Source organism: Budorcas taxicolor, chromosome 2 (assembly GCF_023091745.1).
Source record: "Budorcas taxicolor isolate Tak-1 chromosome 2, Takin1.1, whole genome shotgun sequence".
Taxonomy (NCBI): Eukaryota; Metazoa; Chordata; class Mammalia; order Artiodactyla; family Bovidae; genus Budorcas; species Budorcas taxicolor.
Window position 1 is genome coordinate 106,415,595 of NC_068911.1, and position 27,562 is coordinate 106,443,156.

Here is a 27,562-nt window from a genome sequence, read left to right on the forward strand (position 1 = left end):
TAGACGGCAGCCCACCAGGCTCCCCCGTCCCTGGGATTCTCCAGGCAAGAACACTGGAGTAGGTTGCCATTTCCTTCTCCAATGCATGAAAGTGAAAAGTGACAGTGAAGTCGCTCAGTCATGTCTGACTCTTCGCGACCCCATGGACTGCAGCCCACCAGGCTCCTCCATCCATGGGACTTTCCAGGCAAGAGTACAACTGAGCACTATATAAATTGGTACCAACCCAGAAGAGAACAATGTGTCAAAATCTATCCAAATTTAGAGCACCCAAGATCTTTGACTTAGCAAGTCTGCTTCAGGGAATTTATTCTACAGATAGTTCTTGTATAGAAAATAGGGATATGTGGGATAGGACTGTTGATTACGGCATTATCTGGGATAGCAGAGTCTAGAACAACCTACATGGGCATTAATAAGAGACTAGTTAGATAATGAAATAACATGAAACCATTAAAAGTATAGAGCGATCTTATGTGTGCTAATATGGAAAGATCTCCAAGAATGTATCTTTAGGCAAAAAGAGCAAGGTGAAGATTAGTGTATATCATTCTACCTTTTGTTTTCGTTTTAATTTTTATTAGAGAATAGCTACTTTACAATGTTGTGTTTCTGCTGTACAGCAAAGTCAATCAGTTATATTAATACATATACATATAGCCTTTTTTGGATTTCCTTCCCACTTAGGTCACCACAGAGCACTGAGTAGAGTTCTCTGTGCTATATAGAAGGTTCTCATTAGTTATCTACATTACACATAGTATCAATAGAATATATATGTCTATCCCAGTCTCCCAATTTACCCCACCCCCTTCCCCCTCCCTTGGTGTCCATGTTTGTTCTCTACATCTGTGTCTCTATTTCGGCTTTGCAAATAGGTTCATCTGTCCGTTTGCCTAGATTCTACCTATATGCATTTATATACGGTATTTCTTTTCCTGACTTATTTCACTTTGTATGACAGTTTCTCGGTCCATCTATGTCTGCAAATGGCAGGTTTTTTCCTTTATATGGTTAAGTAATACACCATTGTATATATATACCATATCCTCTTATCCATTCCTCTGTTAATAAACATTTAGGTTGCTTTCATGTCCTGGCTGTTGTAAATAGTGCTGCAATAAACACTGGCATGTATGTATCTTTTGGAGTTATGGTTTTCTCCCACTATATGTCCAAGAATGGGATTGCTGAGGTCATATGGTAGTTCTATTTTTATTTTTTTTAAAGGAGCCTCCACACTGTTCTCCACATTCCCGCCAACAGTGTATGAGGGTTCCCTTTTCCCCATACCCTCTCCAGCATTTATTGTTGTAGATTATTTTTTGATAAACACCATTCTGATCAGTGTGAGATGGTATCTCATTATAGTTTTGATTTGCGTTTCTCTAATTATTAGTGATGTTGAGCATCTTTTCATGTGCCTCTTGGCCATCTGTATGTCTTCGAAGAAATGCCTATTTAGATCTTATGCCTATTTTTCGTTGGGTTGTTTGTTTTTTTTGATACTGAGCTGCACAAGCTGTTTGTATTTGTTGGAAATTAATCCCCTTGTTGGTTGCTTAGTTTGCAGATATTTTCTCTGATTCTGAGGGTTGTCTTTTCATCTTGTTTATGGTTTCCTTTGTCATGCAAAAGCTTTCAAGTTTAATTAGGTCCCATTTATTTATTTTTGTTTTTTAAAATAAAAAAATATAATGGAGAGTGACTGCTAATGACTATGGGTTTCTTTCTGGGGTTATAAAAATGTTTTGTAATTAGATAGTCATGATGGTACTGCCTTGTGAATATACTAAAATGCACTGAATTGTAAACTTTAAAATAGTAAATTTTATGATATGTGAATTATATGACTATAAAAATAACAAAGGAATAAATTAAAGGTATGCATGCTCCTGTGCTCAGTCGTGTTCAACTCTTTGCGACCCTGTGGACTGTAGCCCACCAGACTCCTCTGTCCACGGGATTTTCCCAGAATACTGGCATGGGTTGCTATTTCCTCTTCCAGGGGATCTTCCCGACCCTGGGATCGAACCCATGTCTCCTGCACTGCAGGTGGATTCTTTACCACTGAGCCATCAGGGAAGCCCCCAAATTAAAGTTATACACCTTTACAAAGAAAAAATGAACTGTTGCTAAAAGGATGTATTGAAAACTGGCAAAAGATGTAGTTTGGGGAAGTGGGGAGAAAATGATGGGAATGGAAGGGAGGCTGATTATCACCACACACAGCATTGTGTGCCTTTAAAATTCTGAAATATGCATTTGTATCACCTAATCAAAAATACCATACTTTATAGAAAGGGAATCTGTTAATTATTAAATATACTTTAACAATATAAAAGCAATTTAAAAATTTTTACCTATAAACTGTACAATTCCATTGTGATTTAACTTTGGTTTTATTGTCAAGTTACCAAATGACGTATTTGAGAATATGAAGAAATGCATGTTTAGAGTAATTTTTAAAGGAAACTGCAATTTTTAAAGAAAACTGTAAACCACTCGAGAAACTAGGCCATGCTAATTAGAAGGAATTAATTGGGTAATTGCATTTCACCTACTTAAAATCCCCCATCACCTGTAACTGAAGTAACTTTCCTCTCTCCTTCCAGTCCCTAAACCATTATGTGGTATTGATAGTGTTGTGTAATAAGGTTCTGAATCCCTTGTCAAAAGTGGCTTTGTTTCAGTGGAGGATTCCATAAACCCTGTATGAGCTGATAATAATGGAAACAACCTTGAGATTATACACAATATGATTGAACCTGATTAAAGAGAATAACTTTATCCAAATACGATGATACACTATTATAACTGATTAAGGTGATATGAGGAGCCTTGAAAAGAAGGCCAAGAGGTAGGTAAAAATGCAGTTAGAGATGTTCTGCATGGCTTGGCAAGCAGTTTACCTACAGCTGCCAGTGATACATGAATTTGATCATTTCTTATTCCCACACCCACTCCTTTTTTCCCACGAGTGAAAACTGGTCCAAAGGATATTGACTGACTCTTGAATTTCTTAGAAAAATAAATCTTCAGAAAACTTATTTGGCACAAAGAGATGTGTTTACCACACATGGAGACCAATGTAGAGGAAGAAACTCCCGTTCCCTAATTTAAGTATTAGCACGATGAATAGACTTATATATTCCTTTTTCTCCTACTGCTTTTGCAAGGAGCAGTGTGAACATGAAATAGAGAAACTCTTAAAGGACATCCACTTCATGTGTAATTGTTTCAGATATATAACGAAAGAAGATGTTGCTGCAGCCTCGATGGACAAGGTGAAGAATGACGGGGGGCATGTCCGACTGATCACAAAGGGGCCCAGGCCAGGGGACCCTTCTACAAAGTAAGAGGTTTTTTACTTGTCCGGCATAGTGGTACTAAGACTCTTTCTTTAAATGAATGTATTCATTTCTGTAACAATAGTTTACCTCTGTGTGACCACTTTACACATTAGAAAAAGCTTTCACAATGTAATAGCTCCTCTGTCCTAGCAACTCTGCGAGGCTCCTGATGCCCTTATCTTAGAAATTAGAGATCAAGAAGGTACCTCACGCCAAGTGGGTTATATGACCTGCCCCAGGCTACCAGATACTAGTACTGAGGTCCAGTCTGGGCTCTGGCCCCCAGTCTTGAGTTCTTTCTATCATAAAAAGTTTTTTTTTTTTTTTTAACACTTCTAACAGCAAAGTAGCTATTGTAACTCCCATGCAGGACTTTTCAACATTCTTGAATAATGTACCTTTTCCTTTAGTTTAACAAAGGAAGCTTATGTCCTGCCATGTTTCATCTCTAATTTTAATTCTATCAACTCCGAGTTTACCTGTAGGAGGCACATATGTAGCAAGTCTCCCGTTCTCATTTCTATCAGCACTGTTGGTTCCCTGGTTCTGTGACTGAATGGATGTGAACAGTCTGTCTCCTGAAGGCCAGCAATATTCAGATGTTCATGGAAATCTTGGTGATGGCCTCCTGGTCCTAATGAAGTGTGTGACCCAACACATTGAGTGAGCAGGGTGGCCTGTCTTTTCCCAAACTGAAGAAGCATTTTCTAACTTTTCATTTTCCATCTTCTCCAGACACCTCAGAGTCTGTGTAACTTGAAGACATCTAAGTTCCAAAGAGAGGCAGTGTATTTGTATTCAAATTAATTTTTCTGAACACACCATTCTTTCTTTTCCTTGATGTGTAAATAGAGTGCTGACTATAGCTATTAATATTTCATCTCCACAGTGAATCACAGAATCTGCATGCCCTATATTTACTGTTTGTCAGCACAGAAACTTTGAAGACCTTTAAATGAAGTAACAATGATTTAAAATAGAGTAAGCCTTAATTAATTACCTATTTAATGTTTTGCCCCTTCTAGAGAATTTCTTGAAGGTGGAGAATGTGTCCCATTTCTAAATCCCTGCACGGCCCAAGGTGATCTCATTCTGAAGGCTTCTACATTCAAAGGCTATTTGCAGGCTGTGGATAACGAAGGAAATCCACTTTGCCTTCGCTGTCAGCAACCCACTTGCCAAACTAAGCAAGAGTGTAAAGCAGATGCTTGGGATTCACGGTTCTGTTCTCTGAAATGTCAGGAGGAGTTTTGGATTCGATCTAATAATAGTTACCTGCGAGCCAAAGTATTTGAAATTGAACATGGTGTGTGTCAGCTGTGTAATCTGAACGCACAAGAACTCTTTTTACGTCTGAGAGATGCCCCTAAAAGTCAGAGGAAGAGTCTTCTGGATGCTGCCTGGGCCTCAAAGCTCCCGTTAGAACAGGTAAGTTTTAATCACTGACTGATAAAGACAGCATTGCACTGAGTGATGAATATTGACTCATTTTCCTCTTAAAACCTTTTTAATATGGGAATTCTCAGATACATTTACAAAAGCAGAATAATGAACCCACACACCTGTCACCTGACTTTACCAACATTTTGCTATTCATTTCATGTTTCCCTCACTTCGATTCTTCTTCTCTCCTGGAATTATTTTAAAGTAGATCTCATACTGCATTTCATTTCACCCTTAGATACTTTCATTATGTACCTTTCACAGATGAAGACTTTCTTTCTCCCTCCCCTTTGTCTTTCTCTTTTAAATATAAACCCATAGCCCAATATCCATAATCACACCCAACATAATTATAATTCCAGTTATAATAAGTCCATGTTTGGTTTCCCAGATCTCAAAAATGCCTTTTTAAAATTGCTTTGTTCAAATTAGGATCAAAATATGACCTGCACATTGGATTTGGTCACTATACCCCTTATGTTTCATTTAATCTGTAATATTACCCCTTCCCTTTTTTTACGCCACTGATTGTTGAAGAAACCGGGTCATTTGCCTGCGGGATTTCCCACATTCTGGATTTGTGTGTGGTCCACATTCTGGACCTGTATCCTCATGATGTTCTTTGACATGTTTCTCTGTCTTCCTGACTTACTGAATAATGGTTATAAGATCTAGAAGTTTAATTAGATTCTTTTTTTCAACATTTTTTAATGTGACTATTTTTTAAAGTCTTTACTGAATTTGTTACAGTATTGTTTATGTTTTATGTTTCTGTTCTTTGGTCTCAAGGCACATGGATTCCTAGCTCCCCAACCAGGAATCGAACCTGTACCCCCTGCACTGGAAGGCAAAATCTTAACCACTGAACCACTAGGGAAGTCCCTAACTAGCTTCTCATTAGATTATTTTGGGAAGAGATCTTAACAGATGGTACTTTGCATTAGGAGGCACTTAGGGTCTGGTCATTCCACTTTTCATGATGTTAATATTGAGTAACAAGGGGTAAACAGATAATCCCTAAAATGTAATTCATTACAATGTGAAAGAAACTTATATTTGTTTATTCTATTGTAAAATGTAGTTTATTATAAAATACTCTTCTCAGCACAGTATTCTCAGTATCCACTTTGACTTCCAAAACTCAGTTGGATTTCCAACGTTGTGATCCAGGCACCTCTAAACTTCAAACTAGAGCAAAATGTGTAAAATGTATGCTTCATTTTTAAAAATGACTCTACAAAAACATTGGATAAATTCCAGCAAAAATCTTACAGTTTTATTTACTTAGTATTGCTGAATTAACTAATAAGCATTTCTGCAAAGATGAAGTAGCATGACTTTCAGAGCTAGAGAAATACACTATTCCCCAGAGCTCCTGAAAGATCTAGTCTAGTTGGTGAGCGGCATGTGACCCATCCCAGAGACATCAGCCAGACTCCAGCTACTGTCTGCTGCCTCCATGTGGAGACTTCCAAAAGACACAAAGAAATGACGTATGGACGTCTAGAAGGCAGTCTGTCCAAGAATGCAGGACGTAGCATACATCTAGACGAGGAGTGCTTAGACAATAAGCAGTGCCCAGGGCACAGATGGGGACGACCAGGGGGACACGGGGTGATTCTTTCCAGAGGTGAGTTTAGGATGTAGAAAGCTGGCCCCAAGTGATTTAGAATTCTTGGGAAGAATAAAGAAGCACCTTCTGGATCACAAAATGTCACAGTGGAGACTGCTCAGCGCAAAAGATTTGGTTACAAACGAGATGACCAAAATGGATGTTTTTTCCCTGAGAGTATGCCACTTGCTTTATGCACAAGGCTGCCATATGACATTGCCTCTAACAATGCCAACCTCAAAAATAAAAATCAATATATATCTTCTAACCAAAGTTGGGAAGTTCAGTGTAGAAGAGGGAAAATCAGTCCATCTACAGTGGAGTTCAGGTAGACCGTGTACTGCTCCAGTTTGCTGCCTCCTCGGGCTGCGCTCTTGGGCCAGACACTGTTATGGTCCCTGTGCTGTCTGTGGGCCTGACAACTTTCCTAAAGCACTTCAGAGATGTGTCACAGGTTCCCATGGCCAGCAGCCATGAAGTTGATTGTAGAGTCTTCTTGTTCAAGACCAAGGAAATAAAAACCACTTTCACACTAATCTTTGTCCCATTTAAACAACTCTATCTACAGTGCTATGCTGTGAGCTGTGACCTCAGATCAAATGCTAAAATAATACCAATTAAATGTCAGTCATCACTGGTTAAATATAACGTGTGTCTATAAGGACTGGCCTAGGTAGTGTCTACTTTAAATGAATATATTTGTTTATTCCAAATATTCAAGTTACAGAGGTTTGTTCTAGAAATTTGATGCCAGTCCATGTAACTTAGGAGGTTCTCAGGTAATTGCAAAAGTTCTAGATGATCACTATTAAATTGTCATTGGTACAAGTAGGCATGCATTTAGGTCAACAATTAAAGACTTGAGTTCAGTAATACTCAGAAGTTTTCCATTTCTAATCTTTTTATCAGTTTTGTTTTAGTAACTATATAAACTAGTTCAAAGGTGCATAGGCAACTGATTTTTCCCAATCTGTAAGGAGGCTTGATATTTTATACTTGCTTGTAATTTTTTCAAAATGGGTTTGGGTAAGGGAGGGGGACCTTTTTCAGAGACATATTTTTTTATTGCTTTCAAATTGCTAACCTAGAGGGTTTTTCTTACTCACAATAAAAGCTATAAAAAACCACCCTAATGTATTTTTCCCTGTGATTTTGCTGTGTAAACATGATGGCACAATTCAGAACCAACAGTTCCCACAGTGTATGTTGAAAACTGCTGATGCTGTGTTCTTATTACAGCTTAATGAAATGATAAGAAACCCAGGGGAAGGGCATTTCTGGCAGGTGGACCACATCAAGCCTGTGTCTGGTGGAGGAGGGCAGTGCTCCCTGGACAACCTGCAGACCCTCTGCACAGTCTGCCACAGAGAGGTCAGTGATGCCTGCAGACACATCTGACCCCATACTAAGACAGCTAGTTGGAAATTGTGCATACAGGTGTGGTTATATGGATGAATCTATATGGTCTGGGATCTGAGATGTGTTTTATTCTTTTCATTACCTACCACTTGAGTTTTTTCTTGAGGTCTATGCAAGTTCTCAGTCACAGATGAAAAAGAAACTGCTTCCCTTTCGATTTATTCTAGGACCAGGAAGTTTTCACCACTACCTAGAAGAAAATGAATACAACTTACATATTGCACAGTTTTGAGAAGACCCAGACCCTCAAACTAGAAGTTCAGTGAATTGGGACAGTGGCATATGTTTGCATCTGCAACTAAATATGTCCTGAAATATCTGAGAACATGAATAAATTATCTCTAGGACCAACTCAGTTCCACATACAGGCATTACACTGTTGACCTAAATATGAAACCTATTAATCTTGGTACATCTTGGAGCACTTACCTAGTGCTTAAAATGAAAGGAAAAGAATAACATAATATGGTCTGTCAACTAGGATGAATTTTTAACAGGTAGTTAAGCAAAAGGTCGCAGGATCTACCTGTTAAGATATAATCTTAGAAAGCAGCATACATTTAATGTGCAACTTTGTACCCAACTTTTTTTCCACTTATGGCAAAATTTAAGCATTTCCCCATGTTCCCATGATAAGCATTCAGTGTTTATCATCTAAAATGGCTGCATATTAGTACTGACTACATCTCTACTGTAGTTACGCCATTCCCATACTGATGAACACTGAAGTTGTTTACATTCTTTAGTTCATATACACAATGCTGCCAACCACATTTTTTTGTATACAAGCTATTTTTTACATTTCGAGGTTGTTCCTTAAGATACTCAGTTGTAAAATCATTGAGTCAAGTTTTAATATTTTGAGTCAAGTTTTGAGACTGCAGGAGATGAATTTTCTCCATGCTGTTTTCCAAAAGGATCGTACTCAGATATGCTCCTTCGATCCTGGTGGTGAAAAGTGCCTGTTTAACTGCACTGGTATTGCTGCTGTGGTGAAAAAAGAATTATTTTGTTTACTTGTAATTTTTTCAAAATGGGTTAGGTAAGGGGGAAAAAAAATCTTTTTCAGAAACATATTTTTTATTGCTTTCAAATTGCTAACCTAGAGGCTTTACTTTAAAGACCCTGATATTTATAAAAATGCTAATCAACTGTATTTACATTTTGAGAATTTTTCAGATCCTTTGCCAGTGTTCATATCATATGAGCACTTTCTTAGCCTCTTAATATTTCAGATTACTCAATTTATTCACAAATTTTATTGTGTAAAAATTATGTAAATACCTTTTACATAAATAGGATCATGTCATAAAAAGGGCTTTTAGTTTTAACCTTTTTTTCTTCTCTGTACCCCTTCTACCTGGATAACTTCACACATACATGGACTTCAGTTGAGCAAAAGGTAATTTGATTTCTCAACTGTGCAAACTGCTGGCACAGTCAAGATCTGTAAGAAAATTAAGATACAGCAAAACAGAATGCTGTGCCTTCTTGTAATCACCTTTTTAGAGTCTCATGAAAAATGTTATTTATATTAGCAAACGAATCCAATTCTGTTCTATCTCATTTTGTTTTTTGCACTGTCTTGGCTGTTAGGTTGGGCACACACCTAGACCTCAGAGTTACTTGGCTTAGTGACCCCACTAAGGGCAAAGCACTGGTACATGAGTGTGGTGATAATGTATGTTTTTTTCAGAATTAACAGAGTTTTTGAGTTGCTATAGCCAGTACTTTAATTCTAACATGTGTACACATGCATTACTTTTTTTAACTTTTAGAGAACTGCCCAACAAGCCAAGGAAAGAAGCCAGGTGAGAAGACAATCTCTAGCATCAAAGCATGGATCAGACATCACACGATTTTTGGTAAAGAAATGAAGCATAAACATTTTTAAATGGATGACATATGGTTTGTATGTGGAGAATTCACCAAATTTTTTTGTGCTTGTCTAATATTTTAAAAGTGAAAAATTTCAAAACACAAAAAAGAATTCATCTTCCCTTTTAATGTTAAATGCTTTTCATGTTAATACTTTTTGAAAGTACTTAACAAACTGAAATACAATACTAAATATTTCTATGATCTTCTTGATATCCATTATATTTCAGTAAAGTTTTGTTAAGCTTTCAATTTCCACTGACTATACCTTAATCACCTTATGTATTGTGCATAGATTGTTTTTGAAAAATATACTCAATTACTTGAAAAAGGCTACTGGGTTAGTATTGGTCATAGACTGCTACATGCCAAAATGCAACATTGTAAAGCCATAAGGGAAATTTTGGAGGCAAAATCATTATTCAGGAATTCTAGACCAATTATGACCTCCTTGCTTAGTATGCAGGAGAGATTCTTGTTCACTAAATGCCTCCAAAATGAACCTGGGGTGCATATTTTGAGTGTTGTCTTCCTTTTATTTCTTAGCCAGTTGTCTTTATTGAAAAGATGCTTTTGAAAATAACCTAATTGGACCCATGGTGTTTGTGGACAATTCAGGGATTCTGACTGAAGTAACTGTTAAAACATGTTTTAAAACACCAAAATGCCATTTAAACTTCATTTTTTAATTTGTCTTAATGCATAAAACTAGGCTTACTGTCAAAGCATTCTTTGTCTCAAGGTTATCATTTTCTGGTTTTAAAGTCCTATTTTATTAAAAGGGTATTCCTGAAATCTCTTTTATTTATTTTTTTTTAAATATTTATTTATATATTTATTTATTTAGGCCCTGAGGCATGTGGAATCTTAACTCCCTGCCAGGGATTGAACCCTCACCCCCTGCATTAGAAGGCGAAGTCTTAACCACTGGACCACCAGGGAAGTCCCCCTGAAATCTCTTTTAAAAGGGATGATGATGATGATAAAACACTTTTTCTAAAGTACAATCAGATGGAGATAAATATTTAAAAACTGCAAGGGTAACATTAAAATGTAATTGATACTCAGACATAAAACAGTGATGATGAAAGAAAACCAAGACATAATCTGGCAATACGTCAGAATCATGAGAGAATCAGAATCAATATGTCAAAACTCACAAAGTACAGGGTCAAGGGAGAACTACATTAACAAAAGGCCTGTTTGCAAATACTGTTTGGATGTAACATTAGTTTTGAGTACTCTTTAGTTTTAATTAGTAGCTTGTATTTCACAACATGGAGGACTAATATTATACAATCATTAATCTTCCAGAGTTTTTTTAAGTTTACAATATTTCATTGACATGACGTAACGCGTGTTTTCAGTCGTGTCTGACTCTTTGTGATCCTGTGGACTGTAGCCTGCCAGGCTCCTCTGTCCATGGAAGTTTTCAGGCAAGAATACTGGATTAAGTTGCCATTCCCTTTCTCCAGGGCTTCCTGACCCAGGGATCAAACGTCTCCTGATCCATGTCTCTTGCGCCTCCTGCATTGGCAGGCAGATTTTTTTACCTGTACCACCTGGGAAGCCCCTTGTATGAAATCAAATTTTACAGTTCATTTTTAAAACTAGTTGGGCTTTCTTTGGCCTTCTTTCTGCTTTGCTGGTCAGGCTCTTTGCAGTTTTCTGCCTCATTGCCAGGGTAACCAAGGATCCCTCACAGTTGAGAGCTGAGAAGCCAGCATGCTACTTTTCCTTCAGCATGAGATATTTGCAAGTGAGGCTGGTCTAAGTAGGTCAGATTTGAGTGGAGCTTGCTCTTTAGATAAAACTAAAGTGGTAATTCTAGGGAGAAAATTCTCAGTGTGGGAACTATATGAGAGTTGGAGGTGAAATGACCCATGAAGATCATTTCTCTCTATGCCTGATTTCAAAATGCCAGTTAAAAATGGTATAAGAGCATCAAAACATTACAAATAGGGCTTCCCTAGTGGCTCAGAAGGTAAAGAATCTGCCAACAATGCAGGAGACCTAGGTTCAATCCTTGGATCAGGAAGATCTCCTAGAGAAGGAAATGGCAACTCACTCCAGTATTCTTGCCTGAAGAATTCCATGGACAAAGGAGCCTGGTGGGCTATAGTCCACAGGGTTGCAAAGAGTCGGACACGACTGAGTGACTTTCACTCACTCACTCACTCAGGATATATTTGACCAAGGAGATGAAAGCTTTGTACACTGACACTGCACGTCTTTGGTGAAAGAAACTGAAGAAGACACAAACACATGGAAGAAATTCCATGTTCCTGGATCAGAAAAGTTAATATTGTTAAAATAGCCATACTACCTGAAGCAATCTATAGATTCATGCAATCCCTATCAAAATTCCAGTGGCATTTTCGAAGAAACAGAAAAAAAGTCCTAAAATGTGTATGGAACCAATAGCCAGAGCAGTCTTGAGAAAGTAGAACAAATATACCATTTTTCTGCCCATTTTTTGATTGGGTTGTTTTTTCGATATCAAGCTACATGAGCGGTGTGTATATCCTAGAGATTAATCCCTTGTCAGTTGCTTCATTTGCGAATATTTTTTTCCTATTCTGAGGGTTGTCTTTTCCTTTTTTTATGGTTTCCTATGCTATGCACAAGATTTTAGGTTTAATTAGGTCCGATTTTTATTTTTAATTGTTATTATGCTAGGAGGTAGATCAAAAAAGATACTGCCGCAATTTATATCAAAAATTGTTCTATGTTTTCTCCAAGAATTTTATAGTATCTAGCCTTACATTTAGGTCTTTGGTCCATTTTGAGTTTTTTGTGTGTGTATGGTGTTACAGTGGGCTCAAATTTCACTCTTACATGTAGTTTTTCTAGCACCACTTAACGAAAAGGCTTTCTCCAATGTAAATTCTTCCCCTGCTTGTCACAGATTAATTGACCATAGGTAGGTGGGTCTATTTTTTTAATTTTATTGGTTTGCAGTTGATTTACAATGTTGTTAGTCTCAGATGTACAAAAAGTGATTCAGTTATACATATATATTTTCATTCTTTTTCAGATTCTTATATAGGTTATCACATAATATGGAGTTCCCTGTCCTATATACACTAGGTCCTTGTTTGGTTATCTATGTTATATATAGTAGTATGTAAATCTTATATATAATGTATGTTAATCTCAAGCTCCTGATTTATCCCTGCTCCCACATTTTCCTTTTGGTAACCATAAATTTGTTTTTTATATCTGTTAAGTCTATAAGTCTATCTGACCCCATAGATGGCACCCCACTCCAGTGCTCTTGCCTGGAAAGTCCCATGGATGGAGGAACCTGATAGGCTGCAGTCCATGGGGTCGCTAAGAGTTGGACACGACTGAGCGACTTCACTTTCACTTTTCACTTTCATGCATTGGAGAAGGAAATGGCAACCCACTCCAGTGTTCTTGTCTGGAGAATCTCAGGGACGGGGGAGCCTGGTGGGCTGCCGTCTATGGGGGTGCACAGAGTCGGACATGACTGAAGCAACTTAGCAGCAGCAGCAGCAGCAAGTCTGTTTCTATTTTGTAAACAAGTTCAGTTGTATCATTTTTTAAAATTAGATTCCACATAGAGTGATATCGTATGATATGTCTTTATCTTATTTCACTTAGTATGATAATCTAAGTCCATCCATGTTGTTGCAAATGGCATTTTTTTTCTTATTTATGGATATATGGATATGAGGGGTGTAGCCGGTGGGGAGGGGAGATGGTGGAGTGAACTGGGAAATTGGGATGGACATATATACACTACTATGTATAAAACACATAACTAACATACAGCACAGGAAATTCTACTCAGTGCTCTGTGGTGACCTAAATGGGAAGAAAATTTTAAAATGGGGTGATATGTGTATACATATAGCTGGTTCACTTTACAGTACAGCAGAAACTAACATTTTAAAGCATCTATACTCCAATAAAAATTTTAAAATAAGTTTTAGATTTTGCATAGCAAGGGAAGCCATAAACAAAACAAAAAGACAATCTACAGGTTGGCAGAAAATACCTGCAAATGATGCAACCAGCAAGGGATTACTTTCCAAAAACAGACAAACAGCTAATATAGCTTAATGTGGAAAAAAAAAAACAACATTCAAAAAATGGGCAGAAGACCTAAATAGACATTTCTCCAAAGAAAACATACAGATGGCCAACAGGCACACGAAAAGGTAGATAGATGCTCAAGATTGCTCATTATTAGAGAAATCGAAATCAAAACTACAAAGAGGCATCACCTCAGACCAGTCAGAATGACCATCACCAAACAAACAGTCTACAAACAGTGAATGATGAATGCTGACGAGAGTGAGGAGAAAAAGGACCCTCCTGCACTGTTAGCAGTAATGTAATTGGTACAACCCCTATGAAAAACAGTATGAAGTCTCCTTAAACTAAAAATAGTTACTGTAATATCCTGGACATATATCTGGAAAAGACAAACTCTAATTTGAAAAATATACATATACCTCAGTGTTCACAGCAACACTATTTACAGTATCCAAGACATGTAGGCCACCTACATGTCCATTGACAGATGAATGCGTAAAGAAGATGTGGTAAATACATATATACAAAGACTGTTAGCCATAAAAAGAAAATAATCTTATCTGCAGCAACATGGATTGACATAGAGATTATCATGTTAACTGAAGTAGGTTCAGTTCAGTTCAGTTCAGTTCAGTTGCTCAATCGTGTCTGACTCTTTGCGACCCCATGAATCACAGCACGCCAGGCCTCCCTGTCCATCACCAACTCCCGGAGTTCACTCAGACTCACATCCATCGAGTCACTGATGCCATCCAGCCATCTCATCCTGGGTCATCCCCTTCTCCTCCTGCCCCCAATCCCTCCCAGCATCAGAGTCTTTTCTAATGAGTCAACTCTTTGCATGAGGTGACCAAAGTACTGGAGTTTCAGCTTTAGCATCATTCCTTCCAAAGAAATCCCAGGACTGATCTCCTTTAGAATGGACTGGTTGGATCTCCTTGCAGTCCAAGGGACTCTCAAGAGTCTTCTCCAACACAGTTCAAAAGCATCAATTCTTCGGTGCTCAGCCTTCTTCATAGTCCAACTCTCACATCCATACATGACCACAGGAAAAACCATAGCCTTGACTAGACAGACCTTAGTTGGCAAAGTAATGTCTCTGCTTTTGAATATGCTATCTAGGTTGGTCATAACTTTTCTTCCAAGGAGTAAGTGTCTTTTAATTTCGTGGCTGCAGTCACCATCTGCAGTGATTTTGGAGCCCCCCAAAATAAAGTCTGACACTGTTTCCACTGTTTCCCCATCTATTTCCCATGAAGTGATGGGACCGGATGCCATGATCTTCATTTTCTGAATGTTGAGCTTTAAGCCAACTTTTTCACTCTCCACTTTCACTTTCATCAAGAGGCTTTTTAGTTCCTCTTCACTTTCTGCCATAATGGTGGTGTCATCTGCATATCTGAGGTTATTGATATTTGTCCCAGCAATGTTGATTCCAGTTTGTGTTTCTTCCAGTCCATATCACTTATTTGTGGAATAGTTTTAAAAATAATACAAACGAACTTATTTACAAGACAGAAATAGACTCACAGACACAGAAAACAAACTTATGGTTACCACAGGGGCCAGTGGGGAGTGAGAGGAGATAAACTGGGAGTTTGAGATTAACATATACACACTGCTATATATAAAATAGGTAAACAACAAGGACCTACTGTATAGCACAGGGAACTACGCTTAATATCTCATAATAACCTATAATGGAAAAGAATCTGAAAAAGTATATATACTGTGCATATATATAACATATATTAAGAATATGTGGGCTTCCTTGGCAGCTCAGCTGGTAAAGAATCCACCTGCAATGCACGAGACCACAGTTCAGTTCCCGGGTGGGAAGATCCCCCAGAGGAGGGCATGGTAACCCACTCCAGGATTCTTGCCTAGAGAATCCCCATGGACAGAGGAGCCTGGCGGGCTGCAGTCCTTGGGGTTGCACAGTTGGACACGACTGAGCAACTAAGCACAGCACATATTAAGAATGTCTATGTATAACTGAAACATTTTGCTGAATCACTAACACAACATTGAAAATTAACTATACTTCAATAAAATAACTTAAAAAGAAAATACAATATTGTATATAGAGAGGCTCCCAACTCCCAAACACCAAAATATATTAGCAAATAATAAGACATATTAGGGGAGAAACAGACAACACTGAAGTAATTGTAGGGGACTTCAGTACCTCGCTATCACCAATGGATAGATCATCCACACAGAAAATCAAAAGGAAATGTTGGAATTGAAGCACATGTTTCAACAAACTGACTTAACAGATATACAGAACATTCTACCCAACAGCAGCAGAATACACATTCTTAACTGCACGTGGAACATCATCTAGGCCAGATCACAAGATAGACGACACACACAAAAATGTTAGCAAATTTATTACAGATCATGCAGCTGTTTTTTCCGAACATAATAAAATGAAACAAGAAAATAAGAGAAAAGTGAGACTGTCTACACACATGTGGAAACTAAAAACACACTTCTAAACAACCCCTGGGTCAAAGAAACAAAACTGGAAATGAAAAATTATTTCAGTGCAAACGAAAACACAACATACTGAATATTGTAGGATGTAGCAAGAGCAGTTCTCAGAGGAAAGCGTACAGCAAACATTCATACAGTAAGAGATTAAAGTAAATAAACAACCTGATCACTTCATGGGAAATCGATGGGGAAACAGTGGAAACAGTGTCAGACTTTATTTTTTTGGGCTCCAAAATCACTGCAGATGGTGACTGCAGCCACGAAATTAAAAGATGCTTACTCCTTGGAAGAAAAGTTACAACCAACCTAGATAGCATATTCAAAAGCAGAGACATTACTTTGCCGACTAAGGTCTGTCTAGTCAAGGCTATGGTTTTTCCTGTGGTCATGTATGGATGTGAGAGTTGGACTGTGAAGAAGGCTGAGTGCCGAAGAATTGATGCTTTTGAACTGTGGTGTTGGAGAAGACTCTTGAGAATCCCTTGGACTGCAAGGAGATCCAACCAGTCCATTCTGAAGGAGATCAGCCCTGGGATTTCTTTGGAAGGAATGATGCTAAAGCTGAAACTCCAGTACTTTGGTCACCTCATGCGAAGAGTTGACTCATTGGAAAAGACTCTGATGCTAGGAGGGATTGGGGGCAGGAGGAGAAGGGGACGACCGAGGATGAGATGGCTGGATGGTATCACTGACTCGATGGACGTGAATCTGAGTGAACTCCAGGAGTTGGTGATGGACAGGGAGGCCTGGCGTGCTGCGATTCATGGGGTCGCAAAGAGTCGGTCATGACTGAGCGACTGAACTGAACTGAACCTTACACCTCAAGAACTAGAAAAAGAACAAATTAAGTCCAAAAATTAACAGAAGGAAGGAATTAATAAAGATCAGAAAAGATATTAATGAAATATAGATCAGAAAGGATCAACAAAAGTAACTGGTTTTTAAGCTAACTAAGGAAAAAATAGGGAAGACTAAAATAAAATGAGACATGAATGAGTTGTATTGTCAAGGTGAATGGTTCCAGAAGGGTCTGGAGTCTACACAAGTCACTGGGATTTGTCTTCCATTTCAGAAGCAGCAAGACTTTTCACACTCAATCTAGCAAGGAGCCCACTACTTCTGAATAACAATGCTGGTAGCAGCTCAGCTTCCCTTTACAACCCTGAAGATCTTTCTCTGTTTGTGGGGATGGACTTGTAAGCCCCAGGTGCTTCAGGGAAAGTTATTTATAATTTTGCTTAATGAGCAAGACAAAACTTCTTTTTTTTTTTTTTAAGATACCTAACCCAAGATGGTAAACCTCCATAAATGCAGGTTAAAACCATCATAAGATAACTATTTCACATGCATTGAATTGATGAAGAAAAAAAATTATCTTTGTCAGTACTGAGAGCTAGCAAGAATATGGAGTAAAAAGAAGTCTCATTCAGAACGAGTGGGAGTATAGATTAGTTCAGCCACTTTGGAAACAACATGACATCCTCTAATAAAGCTGATGACGCACACCCCTCACTAGGTACACACACTGGAGAAACTAGGTGTGGGCGAGGAGTGGTCCCCAGGATGTTCACAGAGCCCCGTTTAGAGTAGTGAAACCTCTTGGACCACCCAAATATTTGTAACAGAAGACTTGATAAACTGGAAATATTCCACAACAAAATAGTACACAGCTGTGAAAATTAGTGAACTTCGGTTATGCACATCAACATGAGTAGTTCATAAACAGAAACTACAAGCAAGTCAGGAAGACTACACACAGTTTTTGCTATACACACAAAACATGATAAGGAGTACACTGAGACTGTAGAACACATTCCTATGTGGTGAAAGTACAAGGAATAGCAAGGCGTAGCTAACAGGAAACTCAGAGTGAGTGGTTAAATTTGGGGGGGTGGAGGAAAGGGCACGTGATCAAGGAGGGGACACAGGAGCCTTTCAATGTTTGAAAATGCTCTCCTTCTAAAGCCAGGTTTCAGGTTGCAAGTGATCATTAGCATTCTTTGTGCTTTTTAACATACATGTTTGGAATCTGAACTAGTTCATAGTAAAAATGGTACCTGGCTTAGATAAGAGAAATAACAGTAAAAGTACTTTTGTCGACTCTTCCTTTTTTTTTTTTTAAAGTGGAATAATCCTATATAGTGCAAAGGTTCAATGGATTAAAGGAAGATACAAGTAAAACATGGTCCATGCCCTTCAAGATTCTGCAACCTAGCAGAATCAAAGAGCTTTTATATTTGTTGTATAACGTGTCCTGACAATCACAGCAGGCCTCCTCTCTACTAGCAGGAGGTAACTCATTGGATTAACTAGCATAAGTCTGTGAAGAGCTGGGCAAATGTATTGGAGGTGGCCTGCAGGATGGGGTGTATAAGGAAGGGACCTGATCAGCTGGTGAGTTGGATGACTAGACAGAAGGGTGGGTTCCCAAACAGCAGGATTTCTAAGATAGGTTTCACCTACTGCATAGCTTTGCTGTAAAGCTGCCCTGAATGTTAGGAATGCTATGGCAAACGAAAGGCAGACACCATCTCCTCATTTTGCCACGTGAATGACTGCTTACCCTGTTCAGAAGTACTTGGTGGCACAGAGGTATCTCCAAGGAGCATCAGTGCGCTTACCTACCTGTAGGTGCTGGGACCTGCCCAGGGGCTCCTTCCACTCTCCTGGGTGCCTCCTTCTCATCCTGACCCTGATCCTAGGTCTGAGTTCAGGAAACTTACATACCGTTTTCCTGGTGTTAAACGTGACACTTCTGTAGAAGAATGCCTAGTGGACGTTTCCCTGAGAGGCCTCCTGCCAAGATCCTCACTTGCTCCTCAGACCCTCATCTCTGCCAGCAGCCCCATGACAGGATCTCTGGAAAAGGCTGTTAGGGAAGGTGTTCGCTGAAAGGGCTCATGAAGTCCTTCCCAGGGTGGTCCACCCCAGTCCTCACGTAAAATACTTGCCTTGGATGTTGTCCCTGAAGGATGGACGTATCCTGGGAGGAAGGCCATCCCTCCTGAGCTCCGGGAGACTTCAGCTCTTTTATATACATACACTGTTTTAACCTAAGCTACAAACAATAGAAGAAGTCTCCATGAGGAACAAGCCAAAACACTAATTTTTGGTTGGCAGTTACCTTTGACACTCAGGGACTGGTAGCGTCCACATACCTAGAGAGGGACAGTGGGCATATCTTCCCAGGACCGTATCTCCAGGCTTGCCTCCTCTGATCCCCTCCACATGACCACTGAGGATGGTCGTTATAAAACACCAGTGGGATCAGTTCCCTTGTTTTCCATTATTAATCACTTTAGGATACTCACACCAGCTGCCCTGTCAAAAAAACAATCCTAAGTGGGCTTCCCAGAAGGCTCAGCTGGTAGAAAATCTGCCTGCAATACAGGAGACCCTGGTTCGATTCCTGGGTCAAGAAGATCACTGGAGAAGGGAAAGACTACCCACTCCAGTATTCTTGGGCTTCCCTTGTGGCTCAGCTGGTAAAGAATCCGCCTGCAATGTGGGAGACCTGGGTTTGATCCCTGGGTTGGGAAGATCCCTTGAAGGGAAAGGCTACCCACTCCAGTATTCTGGCCTGGAGAATTCCATGGACTGTATGGTCCATGGGGTGGCAGAGTCAGTCACGACTGAGTGACTTTCACTTCACAGGTGGCTCAGTGGTGAAGAACCTGCCTGCAATGCAGGAGACACAGGAGAGGAGGGTTTGATCCCTGTGTTGGGACGATCTCCTGGAGGAGGACATGACAACCCACTCCAGTATTCTTGCTTGGGAAAATCCCAGGAATAGAGAGCCTGCTGGGCTGCAGTCCACGGGGTTGCAGAGTGAGACATGACTTAGCAACTGAGCACGCACGCACACACAGTAGCCTCACAAGAGAAGGCTTATTCTTCTCTGCCGAAAGCCCAGGGTGACTCAGGGAACCCTCTCCCACTCCTGTCACCACTGGAATTGATCCTCTGGGCCGTTCTGTGGGGAAAGGAAGGAGGTGGCCTGGGCCCTCACCTGCCTCCTCCTCATTCTCACTCACAAGCCGTTGGCCTAAAAGCCTAATCGCAGGGCAAGTGTCGGTGAGTTCTCACTCCCTACCTTGTTTATGAAATGAGTTGTAAACTTTTCTGCCCAAGCAGAGTACCCCTCATGGTAAAATACCCTTCATGGGGCAAAGTGGACAGTTCACTCCCAGAGAGTCTGAGGGGAGGGCCCAGAAGGGCCCCCAACTAGTGGGCACTTTCTTTAAAGTGTTAAAAACATCATTCAGACTTGTTCCTTGTTCCATCCATGTTTGTTCCCCAATGAAAGTCTCTTCTGACTGTTCGGAAAATACCAACTGACCCACTGACCTAAGAGAGGCCTTTTCCACTGGGTATGGGATTCGGCACATGGGGCTGAGTCGTGGGTGGCCAACAGGACCCAGCAGGTGCCACATTCGGGCTATTTCCCTTCTGTCTGGAGTCAAGAAGAACTTTTAAGAATCCAAACTCAAATAAGTATGTGGTTACAAACAGCAAGTTTTCTCTCTGCTCAATGATCTAGTCCAAGATAATTACTGAGAGAGACCAAATTCACCAATGAGGTGGCAGTGTTACATTTTCAAGTTCTGTCTGGAAGACATTCCTATAGGTGGGTATTATTGCTAAGAGGTTAAATCTCCTCTGTTGTGTAGCTGAATGACCTACTTACCATCTCTCATTATTGCAGGGAAATATTTGTTACAAGGGTTTTGGGGGTAAAGATAGATGACCTTTCTAAATATCTCATGTAAATAAACTAAGAGAATTTAAAAATGACTGTTTGGAACCAAAACCTTTTTTTGTTGTTCCATACCTATAAAAAGGTGCATATAAGACATCACCGTATGGCCTTTAGCCACAGGTCTCATCCTGTGTGAGAGGAGACACAGAGTGGAGGGTGAGGCAGGTGGCAAAATGGCAGGCAGGTCTAAGAGCAGGCATCCACGTTTCTTAACCCTCTCTACAAATCTGTCTGAAGTCCCACCCAGTGATAAGGTCCACAACTGTCCCCGTCCACACTTAAGCCAAGGTAGATACGTAGGCCTCCACAAGTTGGCATCAAACTGCCTCATGGACCAGTTTGGATCTTGCAGCGAGACCCCCAGAACTGGCCGCATGCTGAGCCAGCTTGCTCGTCATTTCATTTACCTCTCAATCACACAGTCGTGGTAGGGCTTCCCTGGGAGCTCAGCTGGTAACAATCTGCCCACAATGCAGGCAACCCCGGTTCGATTCCTGGGTTGGGAAGATCCCCTGGAGAAGGGATAGGCTACCCAATCCAGTATTTTGGGGCTTTCCTGGTGGCTCAGATGGTAAAGACTCCACCTGCAATGTGGGAAACCTGGATTCAATTCGATCCCTGGGTTGGGAAGTTCCCCTGCAGGAGGGGGCATGGCAGCCCACTCCAGTATTCTGGCCTGGAGGATCTCCAAGGACAGAGGAGCCTGGCGGGCTACAGTCCACAGGGTTGCAAAGAGTCAGAAACAACTGAACACCGCACAGCATGCAGTCATACATCTTAGGTGACTGAAACGTTCAGTTCCCAGCGAGTCTACTGGGTTTTAAAACAGTCAGATGAACAGCAATAAACCCAGCATCCTCAGTAGCTTTAGCACCTGTGCTGTCCCCCAGTTACATTGTCTTCCATTTCCCACAAACAGAACCACTGTCCTCAGCCCCAGGCATCCAGCTCAGCGGGTCTAGGGGATGGAGAACGTGCATCTCCAACAAGTTCCTAGGAGATGCTGAGGCTGCTGGCCTGGGGACTATACTTTGAGAGCCACACCCTAGAGCAAATGCTCAGGAGCAGGTTACTGGGTTGTATGTACTTGTTCAGATTTTATCAGGGAATGAAAAACTGTTCCAAAGCTGTACCAACCTGCACTCTTGCCAGCAATGGATAAGAGTGCCTGTTGCTGGAAATCCTTGTCAACCCCTGAATATCATCTGATTTTAAAATCTGTGCCTATCTGGTAAGTGTGAAATGGTCTCTCAGTGTAACGAATCTTTTTCCAGTCTGTGGTTTGTCTCTCATTCTTTATGGTGCTTGTTGAACAGAAGTCCTTAATATTAATGTAGCCAAATTTATCAATCTTTTCCTTTATGGAAGAGATTTAAGAAGACCTCACTACCTGAAAAATTTTAAGCTACTTTCCCACATAGTAGTCTAAACATTTCATGTTTTCCTTTTACATAAGTCTTTAATCCACCAGAAATTTATTTTTTAGCATGGAGTGATGTATGGGTCAAATTTCATTTCTCTTCCCTCTTAAGATACAAGGCTAACCTCTTGTCCAAGCACTATTTATTGAGTATCTTATCATTTCCCCACTGACTTGCCTTACTATCTCTATCAGAACTTAAGTTTCCTTTTATGTCTGGGTCTCTCATCTGTTCTGTCGAACTACTCTGAGTCAACAGTGTTAATTACTGTAACATTATAATGTCTTATTATCTCATAATGCAAGATCTCCTGTTGTATAGTATACATTAAATGTATAGTATACATTTAAAGACACTGAATATTTACCCAGGATTTCCGTTGCTTATGGTTTTTTCCAGAGTATCTAGGATGCCATTTTCTTTATCTTCCTTAAACTTTAATTGCACTGATTTTGTCATGTGCAATAAAAATATCACTGGATAAACACAACATCTAGTAAAGAGGATTCAAATTTGAAAACCTGTTTCCTAAATCAGCTCCATGACTGTTCTGACAAGTTCTTTCCTTAGAGTTGACCCAACACAGTTTTTGTCATTTCCCTCCATCAGAGCATGGTGGGGAGGAAAAAAGTTAAGGTGGACAGAGGGGGGATGGAGGATTCATAGTTTTTATCTAACACAGATGTATTAAAAACTTGGCCTAGAAAACTAAAATGGCAAAATATTGCCAATGGGTGAATTTGGATAAAGGATGTTCTGGATTTCTTTGTACTATCCTTCCAACTCTAAGTTTCCAAACAAAAAGTTAAATAAAAACCTTCGGGAAAAACTAAAGTCATAAACACAACCACACTGGAATTACGGCCACACCGTCGTCTTTTTTTCACACCGTCTTCTAAAGGACTTTTTCCTTTTCATGACCCTCCTAAGGGAGCAGTGACCATGTCACATCCATGAACACTTCTCACCACAGCTGCAGGGACAACCCAAGGCTGGATAGTGACTCACAAATTATGCCCAAATGGGGCTGGGATGAAAAGGTAAACTGGACTGATAGGGTGTTTCTCTACAGATCTGGAAAAGTGCAAGATCAAGCTAGTTATCAACAGAAACTGGTACTGAAAGGTGGTGATGCAGAGGGCAAAGAAGTTGCCATGCATTGATTCCCAGAGGGATCAAGCTGGGCAAGAAGAGGAGGCCAGCTGGGACTGGGACGGGAAGACGGTTCACTCAGAGCCAAGGTGCCTCCATAGCCAAACACTAGGAGGAGAAGCTGCGAATTCCTGCTGCTAAGTTTCTCTAGAGCTGACCCAAATCCCAAAACCCAGGTTCTGGACGCCATGGTCAGGCCTGTGATGGCTCAGTTTCATTGCATGGTCCTCACTGCTCTCTGGGGAACTTTTATTTCTTACCACCAAAAGACCCCAACTGCATCCCACTAACCAATGCTTTTCCCCATGAAATTGAAAAATATATGATCCTCAATGATTTTGTAAATATAAGCCTGAAGTCATTTATATAGTTCAGCCATTAATGCTATATTATATTGTTTTACCCATATCACTAACCAACTAAAGATTTGAAAACCATTCTTTAAAGCCAGCTGGTCTTAAGTCAGCTTGGGCTGCTTTAACAAAATACCATAAACTGGATGGCCAATCAGCAAAAGAAAATGATTTTTCATAGTTCTGGAGGCTGGAAATCTGAGATCATGGTGCCAGCATGGCCAACCTCTTATGAAGACCCTCTTTTGGAATGCCACCTGCTGACTTCCCATTGTGTCCTCATCTGGCAGGAACAGTGAGAGAGCTCTCTGGAGTGTCTTTATAAGAACACTAACCCCATTCATTAAGGTTCCACTTCATGACCTAATCACCTTCCAAAGACCCCACCTCCTAATGCCATCACACTGTGGATTAGGATTTCAACACAGGAATTCTAGGGGAACACAAACATCCAGTCACCCTTTTATTTAAATCTCTCAGGTTTCCCTGGTGGTCCAGTGTTTAAGAAACTGCCCTGCAATGCAAGGGTTCAATCCCTGGTTTGGGAAGATCCAAAATGCCAAGAAGTGACTAGTCCCGTGTGCCACAACTACTGAGCCTCACGCTGTAGAGCCTGCGAGCCCCAACTATTGATGCCCATGAGCTCTAGAGCCCAAGCTCAGCAACAAGAGAAGCCACTGCAATGCGAAGCCTACACACCATGAGAGTAGCCCCCACTAGCTGTAACTAGAGAAAGCCTACGTGCAGCAATGAAGACCCAGCACAGCCAAAAATAAATAAAAATCTTTTTTAAAAATCTCTTCTCTAGCTTGCTTTCTTTCTAGGGCCAGTTTTTTCACATGGAACCTGTGTGAACACTGAGGGATAGGCTGATGCTGGGTGGTCAACTAGAGTCACCCACTAACCTTCTTGCTTCTAGGCATGACTCAAACCCTCATCAGCCAAGTGACCACATGCCATGCCACCATATGCTGTACCTGAGACAGGCGCGTGGACTGAACCTCGGGCCTTCCTGTGCATCTGGCCAGGCCCTTCAGCTCTCTCTTCAGTTTAGCCATGCTTGCACCCTGCCCAGCTCCTCCCATCACTAAACCTGAGCGGCACATGTGATGGTCACAGATCGACCTAGAATCATCCTCTTGCACAGAGGTAGGGGGAGGGCTAGGAGAACACCTGCACCCATGGGCCCAGGTGCATTTCCTCAGGGTAGGAGTATCTGAGTATCCAGACTCTCCCACAGGACTCACTGGGTGAACGCTTCCCATGACAACCCAGGGGACTCCTCCCAGCTGCAGCCCTGTGCCTAGAGGTCAGTAGGCTTTCCCCATAGGAGGCTGTGCACCAGCTTTGAGGGTGGTTTTCAACCAGAACACTGTTGTGGAACCTCATAAACACAGCAAGGAAACATGTCCAGCTCTCCAATCAGATGGCAAGACCTGAAACTCAGGCTCTTTGGATAGGTTTATTTTTAGACTCTGCGGTTCAGCCGAGCCCATCCTGTTGGGACTGTGCTTGCCCGGCTCACACCCATTCCATGGAAGCTGCCTTCTGACACCACAGCCAGCTAAGCTACATGTGCCTTCCCAGGGCTGCCAGGAAGGAGCCTTTTAAACTTATTCAGAGTGCTTTGGCTTCCCTGGTTTGACATCCCACTAAGGGGATCCAGCCTGTCACCTGGATGCTGAAGAAGAGGGGTTCACTGCTTGTACTCGTTTTGTACCCCCTCCAACCTTAACAATGAAGAATATCAATTAAGGGTATTCCTAGGCTCCAGAACCAGCTGAACACATTAAACCGGTGCAGAGAGGAGCCCCTGCCTCTTGGCCAGGGTAGCATTAGGCAGGCAGGAGGTCCAGCCAGCTTCCAAGGTAAAGGGGTCAGCCCCAGCCAAAGAGAAAATGACCAGGCTTCTCCTCACGCTGCCCTCCCACCATGACGTTATCCCTCCAGTCCAGAACAGTTGAGAACGTTTGGGAAATTCACTCTCTAAAAATACTTCCTTTTTTCATGTAGGCAAGATAACACAGGAGTGACAGTGGGTTACTAAGAATGCTGTTCCCTCCTTATGTAACACAGACAAAAATAAAGAGTGTTCTGGGCCAGAAATAGGGCTGAAAAAGAGGAGTGGGAATAAATAGCACTGACAAGTCATTATTTACTCAAACTGTCAAATGGCTGAAGAAGTTAAGAAAAGTTCTGATCCATGTCTCCATCGCTGATTAGACAGGTCTGACTGGCCCCCAGCAGCAGCCCAGGTCACCTTCCTGACAAGTGTTTGACACAAGAGAGTCCATGTGCAGTGGAGGCCTCTCGCTCAGGCAAAGGAAAAGTCGCACGCTCCCACCCATCACCAGCCGGCAATGGGACGGGGGCTCCTGGACACGGAGCACAGGGCATCCCTCAGGAGACAGCAGCCCATCCTGTGTCACCTGACAGGGTGCTGATCGCACTGGAGCGCACAGAGCAGGGCCCTTGCTGGGGGCTGCTGCGCAGGCAGGTGGCTGTGCCAGGCTGGATACAAGGCACAAACTCCTCTCCCAACCAAGCAGCTGGCCCCCTGGGTCAGAGCAAGACATCCAGACCCACCCTGGCTCTCACCGCCCCCCTCCCGGGCTTCTCCAAGTCCTGCTGGTGTTGCTTGCTGAATCTCTCACTCCCTCACCAACATGGCCAAGGCCACCACCACGTCACACTGGGGTCACCAGTGATGGGTCTGACTCTAGGCTTGCACCTCTGTCACTCCACTGAAAACTTTCCAGAGCTTCTCTGCTCTCACTCAATCAGCTCCAAACTCCCCAGTGGGGCCTGTGAGGATCATGAACCAGCCGCCGCTTCCGTCTCCACTCTGGCCGCACAGGCACCGGGGGCGGGGTCTCCGCAGATGAGCCCGAGGCCTGGAATGTGGCACGACTCTTCTCGACTTGCCCACCCCAGCCATCTGCCTCGACAATGTCTACTTGGCCTTTAAACTTAAGTAACTTCTTCCATGGAGCCTGTGAGCCAAGGAAGGGGAAGGAAATCAGAAGAAAACCACTCACTTGCTGAGTGGGTAGAGATTTCAGGGTCCCTCTTCTTGTTTTGTCATCTCTATGAACACTGGATGTGTCTCCACTTGCAGCCAACAGGTAAGCAGTCACTCATCCACAGCTAGGCCGTTTAGTACCTAAGTACCCAGCCATGCCGGGTGCTTTTCAGACATCATCTTGTTGAATATTTGTAACAATCTGTTGGGTACTTTTGTCCCCACTTAAGTGGAGGAGGAGGTTCAGCAGCAGCTTGGTGTCTGTGGCTGATGAGAGGGCAGAGGTTTGGAACCCAACATTCCGGAGCCAGGCCCCTGCCTTTGTCATCAAGTCCCAGGGCTCACCAGTAACTAGGGCAGCCCCCGTCCATCTGGGTGGCTTTTGGGCAATGCTTTCATGGGTGGAATTGTGACCTCAGCCCCCTTTGAAAAAAGATATGCTGAGGTCCTAACTCTAGTACCTTTGACTGTAACCTGGTGCAGAAATAAGGTCACTGCAGAGGTAACTAGTTCGGATGAGGTTGTGCTGGAGTGGGGTGGCTGGTGTCATAAAGAGAGACACAGACACACAGGGGCAGGAGGCATA

The 27,562-nt window shown here is 41.5% G+C and overlaps 1 protein-coding gene across 1 annotated transcript in view; it reads left to right on the plus strand.

The window, feature by feature from the left end:
* The window catches only part of ZRANB3 (zinc finger RANBP2-type containing 3), a 263,334-nt gene extending 253,630 nt beyond the window's left edge, over nt 1-9,704 (plus strand). Inside the window, exons 17-20 of the mRNA XM_052654562.1 lie at nt 3,245-3,355; nt 4,379-4,781; nt 7,648-7,779; nt 9,606-9,704. Coding sequence (XP_052510522.1) covers nt 3,245-3,355; nt 4,379-4,781; nt 7,648-7,779; nt 9,606-9,704 — 745 coding nt within the window. The remainder of the gene's footprint in view (nt 1-3,244; nt 3,356-4,378; nt 4,782-7,647; nt 7,780-9,605) is intronic.
* The last annotated feature ends 17,858 nt before the right edge of the window (nt 9,705-27,562 follow it).